Raw genomic sequence first — 21752 nt, forward strand, 5'->3', positions numbered from 1 at the left:
TTCAACATAGAAATGCTACCAGAAAGAATTTACTGAAACTTCTTACAAATGGAGTCACTCATGATTCACCACATTATATTTTAAAAGAGGAAGTAAAGTACTTTAAGCATATGTTTTTGTATCAGTCTCCTCCACCTCCACTAACCAAAGCTAATTGTATGGATTTTTCCCTATTAACAATGTACAATTAACATTTGTACAGAAAGACTTATGTGAAGGCCAAATTACAGAGGAACTTCTTGATGCAATTAAAGCCTTTAAGTCAGAGAAAACTCCAGGGCTGGATGGCATACCAGCGGAGGCATGATATACTCAGAGGACCATTACTAGCATGTTTTAACCACTCCTATATACATGGTAGATTATCGGAAACGCAAGAAGGTCTGAATTCATTATTACTGAAACAGGTGGTAAATATAAAGATCCAGTCCATTTAAAAGTTCAGTGGCCTCTTACACTTCAGTGTTATGATTCCAAAAAATCGAGCTAAATGCTTAGCGCATAGAATTAAAAAGGTTTTGTCAGATGTTATTCATCGTAATCAGACAGGTTTTTTACATTGGAGCTAATATAAGACAAGCACTGGAAACAATAGAACACTATGAAATATCTGAGAAACCAGGCCTGGTTTTCAAAGCTGACTTTGAAAAGGCTTCTGATAAAGTACGACTGGAGTTTATATATAAATGCCTGGAATATTTACATTTTGGTGAATCTCTTAAAAAATGGGTTAAAGTTATGTATAGTAATCCTAGGTGTAAAATAGTCAATAATGGCTACTTCTCAGTTTTAAACTGTCAAGATGAGTAAAACAAGGTTGTCCACTATCGGCATATCTATTTATTATTGCCATCGAAATGTTAGCTGTTAAAATTAGATCCAACAATAATATTAAGGGATTAGAAATCCAGGGCTTAAAAAGAAAGGTGTCATTGTACACTGATGATTCATGGTTTCTTTTAAATCCACAATTAGAATCCCTCCACAGCCTCATAGAGGATCTACAGTGGGGCAAAAAAGTATTTAGTCAGCCACCAATTGTGCAAGTTCTCGCACTTAAAAAGATGAGAGAGGCCTGTAATTTTCATCATAGGTACACTTCAACTATGAAAGACAAAAATGAGAAAAAAAAATCCTGAAAATCACATTGTTGAATTTTTAATGAATTTATTTGCAAATTATGGTGGAAAATAAGTATTTGGTCAATAACAAAAGTTTATCTCAATACTTTGTTATATACCCTTTGTTGGCAATGACAGAGGTCAAACGTTTTCTGTAAGTCTTCACAAGGTTTTCACACACTGTTGCTGGTATTTTGGCCCATTCCTCCATGCAGATCTCCTCTAGAGCAGTGATGTTTCTAGAGCAGTGATGTATTCACATCATTTACCTAGAGCTAAAATGCAGTTAGCAATACTGGGTGATTTGAAAAGTCAGTCAATCGGTCAATAATATAATAATTATTTTTGCAAAAATAAATCTATTTTTAAAAATAATCTGGGTTGGGCGGATGCCAGGAGAATGCTACCTGCCCGAATGCATAGTGCATACTGTAAAGTTTGGTGGAGAAGGAATAATGGTCTGGGGCTGTTTTTCATGGTTCGGGCTAGGCCCCTTAGTTCCAGTGAAGGGACATCTTAACACTACAGCATACAAGGACATTCTAAACGATTCTGTGCTTCTAACTTTGTGGCAACAGTTTGGGGAAGGCCCTTTCCTGTTTCTGACCTCAACCTCATCGAATACCTTTGGATGAATTGGAACGCAGACTGTGAGCCTGGCCTAATCACCTAAAATCAGTGCACTTCCCCACTAATGCTCTTGTGTCTGAATAGAAGCAAGTCCCTGCAGAAATGTTCCAATATCTAGTGGAAAGCCTTCCCAGAAGAGTGGATGCTGTTTTAGCAGAAAAGGGGGGACCCAATCCATTTTAATGTCCATGATTTTGGAATGAGATGTTCGACGAGCAGATGTCCACATACTTTTGGTTGTGTAGTGTATTTCCATGTTAAAATGTTATGCAAGGCATTTTCCCTATTGTTTTTGATGGTGGGCCACCCTAGTGGGCCTACGTTATGATCAAATAGCAACAGTAGCCTACTTGACCGCTGTCTGAAACTGTAACTTAAAGCGGGTACAGCCTCAGTGATCACAGTAACGCGCGCAAGAAGTTGCACAGAATTTTCACAACATTCAAGTTTGCACTCAACAGATCTGACATTTTCTCAGTTCCGAAAAGATTTTGAGGGAACATTGGTGGTAAGTAAGTCCCAATACATCACTGGGGCCCGGGTTCCCTGCCATCCAGGACCTCTATACCAGGCGGTGTAAGGAAGGCCCAAGAAATTGTCAAAGACTACAGCCATTCAAGCCATAGACGGTTCTCTCTTCTACTGCATGGCAAGCGGTACCAGTGCACCAAGTCTGGAACCACCAGGACTCTGAACAGCTTCTAACCCAATGCCATAAGACTGCAAAAACAAAGCTGCTAAATAGCTAATTAAATGGCTAGCCGAATTATCAGCATTGGCCTTTTTTTGAACTAGGTCTCTTGCACTGACTATATGCACACACACTGGACCCATACACTCACACATACTTACACTGACACCCCAACACACACATACACACAGACAATACATATGCCCACACACACACATAAGATGTGCACACATGCATACTGAAGCCACACACATGTTCACCCGCATACACACACACACACTTTCACATTCACCACATACGCAGCTGCTACGACTCAATCTATAATCTATCCTGTTGCCTAGTCACTTTACCCCCCTGCCTATATGTACAGTACATAGGTACCTCAATTACCTCGCACCTCTGCACAAGGACGCGGCACTGGTACTTCCTGCATATAGCCATTTTATGCCCTAAAGCAAATCGAATAGTAAACCCTGTGAAGCCTTAAATGTTTTTGCTGAAATGTGTAAAACCCTGTTTATAAAGTTTGTCTGTGTTATTTGGTGTGCTGTTTTGTAAGATATGTTTGTACATTGTGTTATATTTGTTGTTAATAAATTTGAATTTTGAAATCCCAGTCTAGTTAGCTAGCTTTTGTTTTGGTAGTGTGTGTGCAGCGGCTGCAGCCAGCAGGTGTTATCGATGAGGATGTTGTTGCTAATTTGTTAGCTTCGCCCTTTTCAAGATTAACTTTCAACAATAGCTTACGTTTCAAATTATCGTCATCTGCTGAGTGGAATGTTTTTTTATTTATTGCAGCTCGCTTGCTGTTGTTATCACTTTGAAAATAACTTGTGTGTGTAAAACATTATTCCATTTATTCCAGATCACCCGTTACTTTGTGTGCTGAACGTGACAAATATGTTTGCAATGAGAAGTTCTAGTTGCACATTTCTATTGGCAAATGGTTGTGTTTTTGTATTCTTATGATTGGGAACAGGCTGCTTATCTTTTAACATCATGCTGTGTGTGACTGCTGTCTTTCTATCGGTCCTATGTATTTAACAGAAAGGGCACTCCTACATGGAGTGTACTGGTACTACGTTCGCTGTACTTTCAACATCACGAGCCTATCCCACTCGCATCCTTTGATATGTCACTGTGTGTCGCGTTTGGTGATAGTGTGATAGTGATGGCGTTAGGCTACCATAGGTTGTGTAAGCAGCATGGTTGATGTTGCAGGTAGCATTATTTTTGCAGGTGCTGTTTCTGTGTGAGTGGCAGCCCGAAGTCCGGTGGCAGCCCGAGGAGCGCATTAAGTGATGCTATATTTCTGTTATTTTTCGCGATTTCTGAATTTGGTACAAAGGCCTAGGTTCAATAGCCACGGTTCGCCACTGACACAAACACATAGCATCAGAACCTCCTTCTCCACAGCTGTATGTAGACAACAACACAGAGATTCTGCAGACATCTTGACTAATACACACGAGTGGAACTCTACAGCTCTTATTCGGTTAAAACAAGAATTTCTGAAACTAAATCTAGAGTCATTGTGTAACTCAGACATGATTTACCACCCTCCTTCAGACTATGTGACAAGTCATTGTGTCCCTCTTTTGAAGTAAGGGAGCCTCCTCCACAGCTGTCCCTTAGTTAGCTACTGCTCTCTGAACTCTGACCAAAACGCCCCCTCTCACCCACCTCCTCTGCTCCCTTCCATCCCTCCATCCACCCTGCTCCAGTCAGACACCTCTGATGTGTGAGAGAGAGAGGCCCAGTCACAGAGGCGCTGGCACAGATAGAGACTTGGCCCGGTCGGTCAGAGAGATCAATACAGACAGAGTCTCCATGTGCCTCTCTCCTTCAATAGACCTAACCTTTCTCATTTATACCCTCCACCTGGTGCAGGGGGAAACAGACAGACAGGCAGACAGGCAGACAGGCAGACAGACAGACAGACAGACAGACAGACAGACAACTGCAGTAGTGACATGTGTGCCTCTATTGTGGGCCAAACAGGAACTGTCCCAACAAACAGGCCCTAAGCTTCTCAATTATAGATGCTACTTATAAGACAAAGAGTGTATGATTCATCTGTCTGGAAGGGACATGCAGCTTGGCCTAAATACTGACCTAAGTGGGAGATACACACCCACAAAGCATGATTGACTCGGCAGATATGCACCATACCATTATGCATTTCCTCCTCTAGAAAGGATCCTAAGTATTCCGTCAGTAGAACGAGTGAAAGCTACCATATCACGCCCACATTTCACAATGTTCCCCTTCATTTAACAATTGAATATTCACAGCAGACTGCAGTGACGCCATCCAGCTATCTATTATTCACTTAATGTCAATAAAACAGATCTACTGTAAGAGAGCTGCCCTGGATTTGGGGAGATGGGGAAGTTTGCATTTCTGATATGAAATTTGTCTCATAAAAGACACTTTCTGATGCCGAACGGATGGTGCCCGGTGGTCTTGTCATTCCCTATCAAACACATTGGTGATTTATATAGATATTTTCTACATGGGAAGACCTCCAATGCAGTCTCAGACCCTAACTACTAACCAGACACCTCCTGTCTAGCTGCAACCTGTCAATCCACCTGTCTCTGGATCTGTCTCTGTGTCTGTCATTGTGTCTGCCTCTGTGTCTGTTAGTCAGTCAGTCATTCAGTATGCCTGCGTGCTGGCTTGCCTGCCAATGTAACAAGGCTGGCCAGATGGACGTGGGAGTCTGCAGAGCTCTGATGTTTACTGAGCTACACATAGAAACAGAGAAAGCTGGAGATACAGACTCAGCCACCCCATACAGCAGAAGCGGCACCAGCCATACTGCAGAGGCCAGCCAGCCAGCTAGCCGTCTAGCCCGGACAGACTCACCTGACACTCAGCTCAGATAGACCCAGTCCCTAAGGTTAGGTTTTTTCATTGCACTGCAGTGAGCAGTGAGCTGTGGGGATAGCCCTGTTCACAACATTGCCACTCACTCACTGACAATGAACTGTGGCTATTTAACTCTCCACATGATATAGGCCAGGGGTTTTCAAACTGGGGTCCACCGCCCGACGTACTGCAGGGGTCCAAAAGAATATTTTTTTGTGTGAAAATTCATTATTTGATGAATATCGCGAGCTGCAACAGAATACCGTTATGGATACCATTTTTATGTCTCTGTGTCCAGTATGAAGGAAGTGAGAGTTAGTTTCCCGAGCCAATGCTAACTAGAGTTAGCGCAATGACTGGAAGTCTAGAGTAGCAGTTAGCATGCTAGCTGTTCCTGTTCATCTGACTCTGGGGAAGTAGGTAAATGGCTTCTTTGCCAAAATCTCAAACGATCCTTTTAATCTGGAGGAAATTACAGTCACTGGAGCTAATTACAGTGTTTTTTCTGTATAGAAAATTCTTAGGCAGGCCGTCTAAGTGATAATATGCGGGATGGAAAAACAGTTTCACTGTCAACTAAAATGACCAAAACAAGATATTTTTGAATAGAAAAACTGTTTCAGTGTCAACTTAAACGACCAAAACCAGATAGAAAGCATGCAGAAAAGATATTGAACTATATATGTTTTTATAATACCATCTTTGAAAAACTAACAATCAAATAAAAGCTAGACAGTCAGGGAGAATCGAAAATGTAAAAAACTGGGCATTCGGGGCATTGATTTTGTTTGACGAGAGGAACACAGCATTAGCATTAAAACTTTAACATTTGCTCTCAGCTCATGACAAACTGTGCAGAATTGCTGGAAATTAGCTTCTAAACTGCAACATTTTCTCTCAGCTCAATGGAAAAATGTGTAGAATTGCAGAAAACTAGCTTTACAATAGCAAAATGTACTCTTCGCTGCCAATATGCCTTTCTAGCTAATAGACTATGTTAGTTCACACTTCCAATGAACTGTGGGGAGGTCAAAGTAATGACACTGTCTACCAAATCTATTCATTTTAAAATGTTGATTACTTCTACTTGCCATTATCATTCACCTGATGATAAGACAATATTTTTGTTAACATATGATGGCGGTCCGGTCTGGGTAACCGGTTTTCCTGGGCAGGGGCCCCTGGGCAAGAAACGTTTGAAAATCCCTGACATAGGCAATTGTATATGCAGGAAATTCACAACATAAAATTATTAAAAAAGGAACAAAGACAATTTGATTATATTATTGGGTTAGTGGGGGTTTCTTGCCATGTAAGCTATTGTCAATATGTCTATTAGTATCACTGGTAATCATTTAGGACTAAACCTTAGCAGGGTGACTGATAGGGACTATGTTTATGGTTTAATGCGTGCATGTTGAATTACAATAGTTTCAGTTTTATTACAATATATGTAGCCTAATAAAAGACTGCAACATTAAGCATTTTTGTTAGAATAGTAGTGAACGCTAAAACAGACATACATATGTTGTTTCAACATGAAATATACTATGATGAGATCAGCTCGACTCACACAAAATAAAAGCAGAACGATATAGTCCTACATAATGAGACAACCACGATTACATGATGTAATGCACGGAAACAACAAGACATACAAACATCAGACAACATGGGCTAGATGGATAATCTATTTGGACCTATTTACACTAATCGTATTCAATTAAATATATGTCAGGGAGTATCACACAGCGACAGGCGTGCTCTGCCTCGCATGCAACAGAGCAGCGTTATCCGCAGCTTGTTCTTGCTGGCTGCGCGTGAGCCACACCGCCTCCCATGGCGAGAGAGCTGCTTACCTGAGCTGTCCATGGTGCTGCAGTCGTCCTCGCGCAGTGGGCCTGCCTTCGGTCCTCCTAGGGTTGCTGCTACCGAGCCGCCGCCGATTCCGCTGCCTCTCCCTCCCCCGTTATTGAAGTTACCGCTGCTATCGACCAACTGTAAAGATTCATAGCCATCGTAACTGCAGGTCTTTTTCTTATAGCCACCCAGTAGGCTCATCTCATTCAGCTCTGCGCCGTGGATTTGAGAATTACATATAAATACTAGCAAAAAAAAGCTACTGCATGCACATATTCCCGATGACAAAATCTCAGATATCTGTTTAGAAATAATCCACCAGATATGCGCTAGCAGTTCCAGCACCGCCTCTCCCTGTTTTCTTTTCTCCGCGATATCATAAGCAGGACGTTGTCATCAGGATCGCATTTACTACGCCGCACATCCACCGCTATGCCTGCCAGTCCCCGTTGAATTAATGGGTCCTTTCAGGCTTTTTGCTCCAGGCCAATCCTGACAACACCATGTCGGCAGTAGGTGACTAAACGATCGCCTGTTTCATTGTTATTTCTTTACAAAGCTGTAGGCTAATATTTGTCAGAAAATATAAATGTTGGATAGGCTGTAGATGTGATTTAGCCTACAGGATAGCCTACATAGGATTGATTCTATTCTATACGAAAATATTCCCTAATCGATGTCTAATAAGATATTTTAACAGCCTATAGTTAACACAATATCCTCATATGCTCATAATAATAATTAAGGCTTAAATTAACAATATTATTACAGAAAACTTTTCAGGCTCTTATAAGCTATGTAGGCAACAGTCTCCATTGCTAAGGGGCTATAGTTTAAGCTGGTTATGGGCCAGTTGTAGGCTATACAGTATCGCTCCACAGACATATTATAAAGGAATTCAAGTGCTGAAGTCTTTTAGTCAGCACTGTAGGACAGCATTGTGCTTTGTCAGGGGAGTGGGGGAGCACTTCAGTCTGTTGATCATTAAAGATCTAGACACCCTATTCCCTATATAGTGCACTGCTTTTGACAAGGGCCATAGGCCTCTGGTCAAAATGGGCAGTGATCAAAAGTAGTGCACTATATAGGGAATAGGGTGCCATTTGGGACGCATCACCACGTCAGCTACTTGGAGTTCTGGAACATGCTTCCTTCCTTGGCCCAGTCCCCTGGCAACTGAGGGGCTGCATGGTTGTTCAAAGCAGGACCCGGGCCTGGGAAACCCTTTATAACAGGAGCCCTGGACTGAAAGCACAGTAGGGAAGGGAATTTCCAAAAAGATAAATGATTCCCCACGTAACCGGACACAAAGTGCCGCTCCATTGAATGATGTAGTTTCCTCTGAAAGCCAGCCTCCCAACATCAGACATTTCTCCCTGATGCATTGCTTCAGGATGTCAACTCCTGCTTTCAGTCTCCAATACAAATGGTTACAACCTTCACGTAGAAAACTGGACCAGGACATCAAAAAAGCAATGTAATGTCCTGACATTTTTTTTTACCACTGGTGACATGGTATTTTATGGGTATGGTCACACAACTGTGTGATACAAGAAGCGATCACTTTGATAATGACAGTGCCCACTGTACTCATAACTAACTAACCCGTTTTGAATTTGGGATCCAGTTTTAAAAGCAGATCACACTGTACTGACAACTACCCTTCCAAATAATTCATCACAATGGACAGATAAGTGAATATGAACAGCAAACAGGGAGAGACAATCATAAACCTGCTAAAAACAAGGACAGCAATTTATTTTTAAATAAATAACTACATAACCCAGCCTACTACTCCCTTTATTAACTTCCTAAAGCTTTAAATTCCACATTGAACTCATTCATACTTTTATAGGAGGCGTTTAACCACTTGGATATGTCTTGGATGTTAATAATACACTGTGGGTTAAAGAGAAGTTCAAGTTTAACAAAGACCTTGGGATATTTTACAAGACCTTTTCCTCATAAACTGATGTTTATTTCAGCTTTTCAGCTGTACACCACCTCAAACATTGCTCTGTGGCATCCATGTTGGGTGCCTTTACTATATGATTTTCAGCCCAGTCAAAACTGTTCGCTGCTCTGGCACCCCAATGGTGGAACAAACTCCCTCACGACGCCAGGTCAGCGGAGTCAATCACCACCTTCCGGAGACACCTGAAACCCCACCTCTTTAAGGAATACCTAGGATAGGATAAAGTAATCCTTCTAACCCCCCCCCCCCCCCCCCCTTAAAAGAGTTAGATGCACTATTGTAAAGTGGTTTTTCCACTGGATATCATAAGGTGAATGCACCAATTTGTAAGTCGCTCTGGATAAGAGCGTCTGCTAAATGACTTAAATGTAAATGTAAATGTAAGGCATGCCCATATCATATTGAAGACAACAATAGTATGGAAGACATATCCAAGTGGTTAAACCCCTCCTATAAAAGTATGAATGAGTCAACTGTCCAAACATACAATCGTTCTCTTCAATAGGCATATACTGACCAAAAATAAGCTATTCTACTAGATTCATTGGATTTGCCATCATCTTTAAGGGTGGATAGTGGATTAATGATTATCCCTATACTGGTTAAAATGGAATGACCACTGGAATCTGCTGGGTAGGGTTAGGGTCCACTGGCAGACATAGGGAGATTTTCAACTGCATACTCAGAGTCCTCTCCTCGCTTCCTTCTCAAAAACCCATTGGATGAGGAAGCCAGAGGGCCAGACCCTCTGACCTTCTCCACCAATGGGTTTTCAGGAGTATGCAATTGAGATTCTCCCATAGTATCGCATAGTATTTCTATGTAAGCCTACGCTATATATCATTATTCAATCTATTAAGATTTTTAGTGTATTCATGCATAAGAGAAATATGCCATATAGCTAAATCAAGTTTAGATTTCATCTGGTCAGTTGCTCATAATTAAGGCTACTAATGTCTATTACTCATATTAATAAGCTACACCTACACTGAAAAATATAGTCCTGAATTTATCTAGCATCGATAATATCATGTAATCAGTGCGTTCAAGACAAGGGGGAATTCCGAAAAAAAACGTAGTAGTTAGTTTTTCAAATAGTTTTGAACGGTCATCCAACTCGGAATTCCAAGTTAGAAACTCGGACATCTTTCTAGAGCTCCGACTTTCCCAACAGAAAATCACTGACGTCATTATTTGACCTCGTTTGTCCAGTTGTCTTGAAAGCACCAACTGCCGTCGTGTGAAAAAACAGAACTGGCAATCGCATAAGCGACTGGACCATACAAGGGATTTCCCTAATATTCTTCCTCAGCAAAACCCATTTCCCTTTAAAACTGAGCTTAATAATTAATTTGATAATGATAGCAAATAGGCTAATTAGTAGAATATTTACATTTTCTCAAGGATTGTCGTCTTGTACAACCTGCCCCTCCATTGCAATGTGTCCGCCTCCAATAAACGCGCATTCAGCAACATGAATCCCCCCCGTCATAGCCAGCTTCTTCTTTTTTTTTTTTTTAACTAAGCATGTCATTTTCCATTTTGATGTCTCACAGAATAGAAACGTTGAGAATTATGTTCGAGAGTTTTCCCAAATAGTTCAATTATGATTAATCTCAGATCATGTCTAAAAATCCCCTTGGTCATATTTGTCATTCAGTGCACTTGGAACGTTTGTAACCGTTAGGCTACGGCGGATTCATTATTTATATCAGTGCACGTTTTTTTGTTTCATAATAATTAACAAATGTATGGAAAGGTTTAAAGCTTCAACAGTAGCCTACGGGTTATAATCAACGTCATACATGGTTTGAGCGCAGCGGGCCTTTTTCCCGTCGTTACGCATTTCCTCGCCTAAAGACAACCTAGGCCTGACAAAACACCTGCACTGAAAATAAAACCAAACATCAACGATGCTATGGGATATTCATATTCTAATATTCTGGTAAAAACGCAGATTGATTTCTACTGTTGGCCAAACCACGATATTCAGAAAATCTTTCTGCAGACCTAGCCAACAGAATTCTTGGGGCAGAGAAGATATTCAGTCATTAATATTCAGATCTCATCGGGAAGTAACACATGAAGACGATGCTCCTCCAGAGGAAGCATTTCAGTGGCATTTGATATAAAACGTATATTGTTTCAAACGAATGATGTAAAAAAAAAAACAGCCCTTTTTGTCATAGGCCTCCCTACCTTCCAGAGCGCTCGCTGTCATTATCTCTGGAACGCAGACGTCCTCAGCTCTGGAGATGCGCGCGGAAACCCCAGCTGAGCTCTGAGAAATGCCGACTTTCGATTTGTCATTCGCCACCTGTCAAAGGTCAAACGACCGATGCGTCCTTCTGTACCTCGAAGTGGTGTTCGGGTACAATGTAAACTCCTGGGGTTGGCTAACATTACAATTACAAGGACTACGACATCATCATATCATCACTTTATATATTGCATGTGAGCTTCAGTGAAACGAATGCTGCAACCGCCATTTGCTGATCTCACACTAATATGGAGTAGCCTATCTATGTGCGTTCAAGTGTTGCGGATGTCATATAGATCAATACATTGTAAACGGCATAGTTGTGTGCTTGTGAATGATACCTACATAGTGGATCACGACTTGCTGTTTATGAAAGCAAAACCTGGGAAGGAATTCTGGACTGGATAGATTAATAAATTTAATTAAATTCCTCACTCACATGTGTGAATTATGTAATAACCCAGTATCCAGAAAATATACATGGGTTTTTATCATTGCCTATATTAGATTTTACCAGACATATTTCCTATCTGTAGGCCTATCTAGAGAGATCCCTGTTATATCCACCTCCATACAACAGGAAATGACAAACCTCTGATGGTTGAGTCTAATATGTAAACAGAGCAGAGGTGATCAGGTTCCAAAATCGGTATTAATCCCTGGTTTAAATCCACTCCAGGTGTTCCACCCCAGTTTAATGCGCATGGGATTAATGCTGCATTCATAACCAAGTGGAAAGTTGGTATTTATCCTTACGACTGGGATAAAACCACTTGAACACCCCTCCAACTGGTAATTACTTGCGTGAAACTATCAACTATCCCACAGTCTGATCTCCGATGTCAGATACTAAGGAAATTATCTCGATAACAGCATTTTCTGTGTTAAATGCAACAACAATGCATTATTTATAAAAAGCAATCTATTAATATGCATCTCGCCATCTTAATGTAATACATGTATCACTAGCCACTTTAAACTATGCCACTTTATGTTTACATACCCTACATTACTCATCTCATATGTATATACTGTACTCTATACCATCTACTGCATCTTGCCTATGCCGTTCTGTACCATCACTCATTCATATATCTTTATGTACATATTCTTTATCCCTTTACACTTGTGTGTATAAGGTAGTAGTTGTGGAATTGTTAGGTTAGATTACTTGTTGGTTATTACTGCATTGTCGGAACTAGAGGCACAAGCATTTCGCTACACTCGCATTAACATCTGCTAACCATGTGTATGTGACAAATAAAATAAAATAAAATTTGATATGGTTTTTGAACACTATAATTATTTTACAAGCATGATAGCTGCACTTTTAGATTATGGTTGATGCAGCTTGTTGGCCATTAACCAATCAGCAATTCTCAATGAGTTCAAAGCATGTGAATGCATCCAACTGGTATTTAAGATTTCTTATTTTTTCACAAAAAAAATTCTCCCCAATTTCGTGGTATCCAATTGGTAGTTACAGTCTTGTGTCATCGCTGCAACTCCCGTACCTCCCCCGTGCCTTAGACCACTGCGCCACTCGGGAGGACGTATTTACGATTTCACAACCAGGGAAGCAGTTAGCCTAGCAGTTAAGAGCACTGGGCCAGTAACCGAAAGAGCGCTGGGCCAGTAACCAACCCTAATTGGTCCTTTAAGTTGCTCTGGATAAGAGTGTCTGCTAAATGACTAAAATGTAAAACATGTATGGTGATTACCACCTTCCCACTTGGTTATGAATGCAGCATTACAGAGCCAACTCTGGTAGGGGATAGAAAAAGAGAGTCTTCAGAAATACCTCCCTTAGTTCTTCTCAGGTTTCACTACAGTAACACACACACACACACACACACACACACACACACACACACACACACACATGTATGTGCAGGCATACATACAAACATGTGCATGTGTACACACAAACACGTGTACAAATGCAGACACAAGCACCTCTCCCTGCTGCCTTCTCTGATGTCAGATCAAAGGGTGTATTGAGCAGAAAGGGGAAGAGAGGTTGCTATAAATGTTATGAGTTCTGTCACAATGTACTGCATTGCCATGCATGGTGGACACCAGTGCATTCGGGAAGTATTCAGACCCCTTGACTTTTTCCAAATTTTGTTAAATTACAGCCTTATTCAAAAATTTATTAAATACATGTTTTTCCGCATCAATACTCCATAATGACAAATCGAAACAGGTTTTTAAAAATTATTTGCATAATTATTCAGACCCTTTGCTATGAGACTCAAAATTGAGCTCAGGTGCATCCTGTTTCCGTTGATCATCCTTGAGATGTTTCTACAACTTGACTGGAGTCCACCTGTGGTAAATTCAATTGATTCAACATGCTTTGGAAAAGCACACACCTGTCTATATAACGTCCCACAGATGACAGTGCGTGTGCAAGCTATGGGGTCGATGGAATTGTCCGTAGAGCTCTGAGACAGGATTATGCCAAGGCACAGATCTGGGGAGGTATACCAAAAACATTCTGCAGCATTGAATGTCCCCAAGAACACAGTGGCCTCCATCATTCTTAAATGAAAGAAGTTTGGATCCACCAAGACTCTTCCTAGAGCTGTCCGCCCTGCCAAACTGAGCAATCGGAGGAGAAGGGCCTTGGTCAGGGAGGTGACAAAGAACCCGATGGTCACTCTGACAGAGTTCCAAAGTTCCTCTGTGGAGATGGGAGAACTTTCTCCACAGAAGGACAACCATCTCTGCAGCACTCCACCAATCAGACCTTTATGGTAGAGTGGCAAGACAGAAGCCACTCCTCAGTAAAAGGCACATGACAGCCCACTTGGAGTTTGCCAAGGCACCTAAAGACTCCCAGACCATGACAAACAAAATTCTCTGGTTTGATGAAAGCAAGATTGAACTTTTTGGCCTAATGCCAAGTGTCACGTCTGGAGGAAACCTGGCACCATCACTACGGTGAAGCATGGTGGTGGCAGCATCATGCTGTGGAGATGGTTTTCAGTGGCAGGGACTGGTAGATTAGTCAGGATCGCGGGAAAGATAAACGGAGCAGAGAGATCCTTGATGAAAATCTGCTCCAGAGCGCTCAGGACCTCAGACTGGGCGAAGGTTCACCTTCCAACAGGACAACAACCATAAGCACACAGCCAATACAATGCAGGAGTGGATTCGGGACAAGTCTCTGAATGTCCTTGAGTGGCCCAGCCAGAGCCCGGACTTGAAACCGACCGAACATCTCTGGAGAGACCTGAAAAGAGCTGTGCAGCGACACTCACCATCCAACCTGACAGAGTTTGAGAGGATCTGCAGAGAAGAATGTGAGAAACTCCCCAAATACAGGTGTGCCAAGCTTGTAGAGTCATACCCAATAAGACTCGAGGCTGTAATCACTGCTAAAGGTGCTTCAACAAAGTACTGAGTAAAGGGTCTGAATATTTATGTAAATATGATATTTCAGTTGTTTTCTTAAAATACATTTGCAAACATTTATAAAAACCTGTTTTTGCTTTGTCATTATCGGGTATTGTGTGTAGATTGATGAGAGGTGGGGAAAACAATTTAATCAATTTTAAAATAAGGCTGTAATGTAACAAAATGTGTAAAAAGTTAAGGGGTCTGTATACTTTCTGAATGCACTGTAGATACAGATGCTGCATCACTGCAGTATGCCTATAGATTTCTATGATAGCCTACCAAATATGTCTGCATTGGCATTCCCACACAATACACATAGTAGAAACCTATCAGTCTCCTATAAAGAACACATGTTATGAACAAAAATAACATTCAGGGAATGCAGCTGAAACTTACAGGACTTTCGCTTTGAAAGGGAAACATTTCGTTTATATTCATAGTAGGCATGTTGCCTGGAACTACTGTTTGGCCTTGAGAGTAAAACAACTGAAAGGAAATTCTGAGAAAAGAATTGTATTTTTCTTGGAATATGGTAGATTTTGGACAGCCAAATTACTTTTGGACAGAAAACATTCAGTGTTGCACATAACACACAGCGTATGAAAAGCTTTCCTAACCACTCGTTCACCACAATGGGCTTGCCATATTTCTACTGGGCCAATTACAGTTTACACCAGTGACTATTTGCATATTGTGTTATTGAAATCTAAAAGGGAGACAGACACAAGACACATCCTCCCACAAACACTGTCCAACCACTAACCACACTCATCCCTTTTCCGATACAGCAATTCAGATGCATTACACTTTTAATTGGTTAAAACACTCATACACTTTTCAACAAGTCATTAGAAATGTTAAGGCCTCTGGCTCTTTGAATATAATTCTGGCTCCTTTGAATATAATTCTACCATTTATCTTTGGCCACATTCAAATCTTTGGTGCTTTTTAATACAATTATATACCCATTCATTATAATTGTTTTATATTTGGTCTAGTCTTGCGGACTAAACTTCAAAAGACTAGGGAGAAGGTTATATTTGGTCTAACTAAAATCAACAAAACGGTTTCAAATTAAACAAAAGAAAAACACATTTATGTAATCCAAAATCGTTTGATAAAGATGAAACTCTTCATCTGATGGAACTCTAAAAATTAAGCCAAAATATAGAGTGTGCTGTTTACAAGACAATGTCCACAATAGTAATTTCAGTCGAAATGAAAGATAAATCAGATATACAGAAATCAACAGTTCTCTACCCTTAGGTGCTATAGGAGTATCAAGCTCGTTTTACAGTCTTTGGAAGGCATATTTAGAGTTGCGCAACTCAGGCCCTCATGTTCTGCAGTCCTGCTGATTTCCGTTTCATCCCTGGGACTTTAAACTTACTATCTGGGAAATGGAAATCAGTCTCTGGTTAAAAGGTACGGACAAAAACCTTCATACACTGCAGCCCTTGAGGACCAAAGCTATCCACCACTGATTTATGTAGTGCATAAGATTGTATTTTCAAACATGTTTTGGGACTGATATAACTGCCAAGCTAATGGCTCCTAACATCTAGCAATAGTCTTGTCTTGCAGCCATGTTCTCAACCAGCGTCTTCACTAACTAACATTAGTATCCCCTGGTGCATGGCCTTTGCGTCTGATGCGTCCCCTCTGCTCTCCTCAGGGCATTGGGATACATTGTGTGTCTGCCTGTAATGTGCCGGGGATCTTGGTGCTGAGGAGAGAGTTGATGTAAGGCCAGATCCGGTCTGTCTCTGTGCCTGAGAACGTGTGCAGGATGCCCTTTGACCTGGGGAGGACACACTTTACATGTAAAGTTGCATAAATACCATGTAGCATAATGACATTATATTGTAAGAACATTAGAACAATATTGTGACTACATTGGCACTCAGTATTTCTGAGTACTGTATACAGGATAGTCAGGGCAAGCAATTTACACAATGCTTTTAAAAATGTGAAGTGAAGTGTGGACGTACTTATACAGATCTATGATGGGCTTGGCCACGTCCTTGTAGTGTCTCAGTCTGGCCACTAGAGCCTCTGGTTTGTCATCATCATGCTGGATCAAAGGCTCCCCGCTGATGTCATCCCTGCCCTGGGGGGGACAACAGAACCATGACAACTGAATTATTATTATATCAATGACATAAGCCCATGAAAACTGTACACAGCTCATAGAGAGTTGTCTTGAACCCCACACATTCGACACACTATTCCAAGATATAACTGATAATTCACAAATACAAGAGTTAGGAATATAATAATCTGTTACCGTATTTTCAGAGCCTTCTGAATACCCATTCATTATAATAATTTTATAGTTGGTCTTGCGGAATAAACTTCAATAGACTAGGGAGAAGGTTATATTTGGTCTAACTAAAATCAACAAAACGGTTTCATAGCAACCATTGCTTAGTGCAGGCTTTCCCAAACTCAGTCCTAAGTTTATGATTTTACTCAGCTGTGTAGTGCAACCAGGGGGGCCCGCCCAACCAGGGGGGCCAGCCCAAGGACCGAGTTTGGGAAACTCTGGCTCAATGCTTGGTTCTGTGGGAACAGACAGACTAACCGGAAAGACTAAACATGTGTAATGGCGATAATAATGGTGACAAAAAAGGGAGAAAAACAATGTTTTCTGACTTGTACGTGTGGAGGGTTGAAGCCCATGTTGTAGACCCTGCCGCTGGCTGGGTGGATCCAGCGTTCACTCAGCCTCTCCTTCAGGGTCTCATAGGGAATGTTGAGGCTGATGACCAGGTCCAGGTCACAGGTACTGTTCAGGGCCTTGGCCTGGGCCAGGGTACGGGGAAACCCTGGGGAGAGTTGAGAGATGAAGCACAGAGACTGAGGTGTGTGTGTGTGTGTGTGTGTGTGTGTGTGTGTGTGTGTGTGTGTGTGTGTGTGTGTGTGTGTGTGTGTGTGTGTGTGTGTGTGTGTGTGTGTGTGTGTGTGTGTGTGTGTGTGTGTGTGTGTGTGTGTGTGTGTGTGCGAGCGAATCTCACATTGCTCCTGCACAACAACTTAATGGAAAATATTTATGTACAGTATTTTGGGTGACATCATATCGTTATGTAAACAATACAAACACAACATCCATATCTGTTTCCCTTTAACCTACACTGATATGGACTGGTAGACATACTGTAAATACAGTATTTACTGTTGCTTCTTCTGGCCTGGCAGTGAGACTAGTTAATAGCTGCTTTCAGAGGGTGTAAACCTCCACTACTGTTTACAAACCTTGGCCTGCTGCCTGACTGGCCTGTTTCAGCTTGTTTCTGGGTCAGACACAAACCTGTACAGTCAATGTTTCATGATACCTTACTGTGCTCCTGTGTTTTTGGTTGTTTGCCAATTCATTCGCCCTCTCTATGTTCTTGCTTTCTCTACGCAGTTGCAAAAAAGTGCGTGTGCATTTCAAGGTGTTAGTATGTGTGTGTGTGTGTGTGTGTGGGCTTACCATCCATCAGCCAGCTGTGGCGGGTCATCTCCTCCAGCCTGGGAAGTAGGAGCCGGGTCATCACATGGTCCGGCACCAGCAGACCCCTCTCTATGTAGGTCTTAGCCAGAACACCAGCGTCTGTGGAGGGAGGGAGGGAAATAATGAGGAGGAGGAAGAGAAGGAGGAGTCATCAATTCCCGATTTTTTTTTTTTAACCAGGTAGACTAGTTGAGAACAGGTTCTCATTTGCAACTGCGACCTGGCCAAGATAAAGCATAGCAATTCGACACATACAACAACACAGAGTTACACATGGAATGTCTAGTAAAAGAGTTGGACTTTTGGCTAGAGGTAGGGGGGCAGAGCAAACCCAGACAGGAATGCCCTCTGTAGCTTTAACACCTCAACGATTACCCATTCACCCTGTTTTCCCCCCCCCCCCTTTTTTTTTATTGCTTTCTTTACAGCAGTGAGTCACGTAGCACATCTCAGAAAGATCTCCAGACACCTCTAAACTAAAATCATCAATAAATGATTAATGTCATTGAATGACCTACTGACCAAACTGGATCATGACAATGTCGTTACAGGGGCTAGAATAACAGAAACATAAAGCCACAGCATAAGATTCATTGTGTCCATTCAGATTTTCCTAAGGTAGTCGGGTTTACAAAGTTTATGGCTTAGACTACTGGAGGTGAAGGCTAGTTAGGCTACGATAGGCTAACATGAACAAATATGTAACCCAAAACATAGCAGAGGTAAAACAAACGCTTGAGCGGGTCCCCAATCCCAGTTTTCAGGGGAAAAGTAAGCTAGGTTGAAATAATACTAACAGTAATAATTAGTATCATTAATATTTTAAGATAGGTTGAGGACACTGTATCCCGGAAAATCTGACCGTTTCTACCAGGATGACAAATATGTGGCAAAAAAACAATAGCAAATAATATTGTATGAAATTATGAAATCAAAAAACAGATAAATAAATGGTTAACAATAGATAGATAAATGTCTAATTATTTATCAAGAATAGGCCTACCTGTATTCGCAGCTATATTCTCCCGAACAAAGTCGCCACTGGACAGACGTGTCAGGCCAAATCTTTGAGCAATTCTCTCGGATATGGTCCCCTTTCCCGAGCCTGGTGGACCCATGATCACCGCTCGGAACAGTTTGGCCATCCTCCACTATAGCCTGCAACACCACGGACTGTATCTGTGTCTGGAGGAGACAAAATAAATAAGTCCAGGGTTGCTATAGCCTATACCTGCTTCCTTCAATGAAACATTGATAGGCCTAAGCATCTTTCAATGTTGCCCATGGTGTGCACTGTGCACCTTATTATCAACGTCCGTCAACAGATACTTTCTGCTCGTTTTGAGTTAACAGGGACAGTATATCAACAGTTTATTACACTGAATCTAACTTATTTGCCCATTTTCCCGAATTGGTTACGACTTAAAAAGGCTACAGAAAAATGGAATTGTTAAAGAGCCTCATTCATCCAATCAGCTAGAGAAATCGAACTTTCCAGATGTCTGATTGTACAGATGGAGGATTTAAACTTTGGCGAAAAAAACTAACATAACGGGGCAACAGTCAAGCGATGTAGGCCTACCTCACCGATGCCCACAATCACTCCTCACCTTCGATTTATGCCCGTGTCCTGCAAAAAGTATGCGTAATATAGCACGTAGTTCACTCAAACCAAGTCAGAAAATGTTTTTTTTTTCTGTTCCCAAGGGACAGTAGCTTGTCTGCGTCTTTAAGAACGGGTTTTTCTCTGCGAATGAATGGAGGAGCTGCCTCAACGCCCTATTTCTCAGCACCTCCCCGACACATCAAGAAGAAAAAATGCGGATGACTTGTGCGCAGGAACTGGGTAACACTTGGGAATCTGGTACCTGTAGTTTTCTATTGTGAGTTAGACGAATCATTTACAATTGCAACCATATCATATGTAAGTGGCTGAAACATGAAAGGTAAAGGAGATACGTAGTCAGTTGCATAACTGAATGCATTCAACCGAAATGTGTCTTCCACATTTAACCCAACCTCTCTGAAGTCTAGAATATACTTATTCTAGAATAGAATAGACCCTGGGTCGTCTGCATGACTCCAGATAATTTTAGCCCACAGAGCTGAATCCCATAGGCATCAGTTTATACTGCTATCACAAGTCTATAGATCTAATGTTAGAATGGAAGGTCATCAGCCATGTATAGTTTGTATGACCCACCTCTACACAATTCCACACTATTAGGCTAGTAATGGCTCATTGCATTTCCATAGTTGACTCACTTCACAGTATGAAAGTTCTCATCGTCATTTTCTATCCTCAATCTGCAACTTCCTGCATTGATTGAGTTTGTATTAGTATGTAATTAAAGATATTCAGATCTATTTTGGGGTTCTATTTATTGGCAGTGGTGTAACAAGTACCAAATTGTCATACTTGAGTAAAAGTAAAGATACCTTAATAGAAAATGGCTCAAGTAGAAGTGAAAGTCACCCAGTAAAATACTGAGTACAAGTCTAAAAGTACTTGGTTTTAAATATACTTAAGTATCAAAAGTAAATGTAATTGCTAAAATATTCTTAAGTATCAAAAGTAAAAGTAAACATTCCTTATATTAAGCAAACCAGATGGCACAATTTGCATGTTTTTTTTATTTATGGATAGCCAGGGGCACACTCCAACACTCAGATATAATTTACAAAGAAAGCATTTGTGTTTAGTGAGTCTGCCAGAAAATAGGAAGTAGGGATGACCAGGGATGTTCTCTTGATAAGTGTGTGAATTGGCCAATTTTCCTGTCCTGCTAAGTATTCAAAATGTAAGGAGAGCTTTTGTGTGTCAGGGAAAATGTATGGAGTAAAAAGTACATTATTTTCTTTAGAAATGTAGTTAAGTAAAAGTTGTCTAAAATATAAATAGCAAAGTAAAGTACAAATACCCCCCAAAACTACTTAAAGCAGTACGTTAAAGTATCTTTACTTAAGTACTTTACACCACTGTTGATTGGCACGTTTCCAGGTGGGGTAGGAAGTTGATAATGACGTAATGAATGGTAATAGGATAAATCCGAATTCATGAACCCACTCATGTGTAAGAGACCTACTGACAAAACACTGCAAACTACAAAATAAACGCACTTGTTGACAGCAGCAGTCAATGCAGAGCGTAAACGGTAATTCCCGATTTTCTGGGTTCCCTCTGAAACATTGGCCATCACCCATCATTATCATTACGCATTGAGACAGTGCCATTCCGCAACATTTGCGGACCAAGGAATCAAGGAATTTACTTGTTGCGAACCATACCGCGGCGTCAGTGTCCAAAAGCTGTCAAATGCTGCGCATGCACAACCTTTTGGTGTCTTCAGTCAATGGAACCTGCCTAATCCATCACACGAAAAAAACTAAATCGGAAGACTATCAATTTACTCAGCTTGTTGTGCGGCGAGATCCTGAAA

The 21752-nt window shown here is 41.2% G+C and overlaps 2 protein-coding genes across 9 annotated transcripts in view; both read right to left on the reverse strand.

The window, feature by feature from the left end:
• Window positions 1-11642, reverse strand: part of LOC129855518 (putative tyrosine-protein phosphatase auxilin) — a 68404-nt gene extending 56762 nt beyond the window's left edge. Inside the window, exons 1-2 of one of the 6 annotated variants that reach the window (XM_055923274.1) lie at window positions 11351-11642; window positions 7176-7314 (exon numbers count right to left, since the gene is read on the reverse strand). In XM_055923274.1, the coding sequence (XP_055779249.1) occupies window positions 7176-7188 (13 nt within the window). In that variant the 5' untranslated portion in view covers window positions 7189-7314; window positions 11351-11642. Of the gene's footprint in view, window positions 1-7175; window positions 8157-11350 lie in introns of those variants that run through there. The other 5 variants (XM_055923275.1, XM_055923271.1, XM_055923272.1 and 2 more) reach the window with 5 other exon arrangements.
• A 3671-nt stretch (window positions 11643-15313) lies between these two features.
• LOC129855520 (adenylate kinase 4, mitochondrial-like) lies at window positions 15314-21688 on the reverse strand. 3 transcript variants are annotated; one of them, XM_055923280.1, is made up of 6 exons: window positions 21601-21688; window positions 19316-19497; window positions 18292-18411; window positions 17472-17644; window positions 16808-16926; window positions 15314-16617 (listed from the first exon to the last, which is right to left on the reverse strand). In XM_055923280.1, the coding sequence occupies exons 2-6, from the start codon at window positions 19455-19457 to the stop codon at window positions 16488-16490; spliced, it is 684 nt and encodes a 227-aa protein (XP_055779255.1). In that variant the 5' UTR covers window positions 19458-19497; window positions 21601-21688; the 3' UTR covers window positions 15314-16487. The 3 variants fall into 3 exon arrangements, with proteins under 3 accessions (XP_055779255.1, XP_055779254.1, XP_055779253.1); XM_055923279.1 differs by lacking the exon at window positions 21601-21688 and adding an exon at window positions 21433-21506; XM_055923278.1 differs by lacking the exon at window positions 21601-21688 and adding an exon at window positions 19923-20153.
• Between the last annotated feature and the right edge of the window lie 64 nt (window positions 21689-21752).

This window comes from Salvelinus fontinalis, chromosome 5 (genome assembly GCF_029448725.1).
Source record: "Salvelinus fontinalis isolate EN_2023a chromosome 5, ASM2944872v1, whole genome shotgun sequence".
Taxonomy (NCBI): Eukaryota; Metazoa; Chordata; class Actinopteri; order Salmoniformes; family Salmonidae; genus Salvelinus; species Salvelinus fontinalis.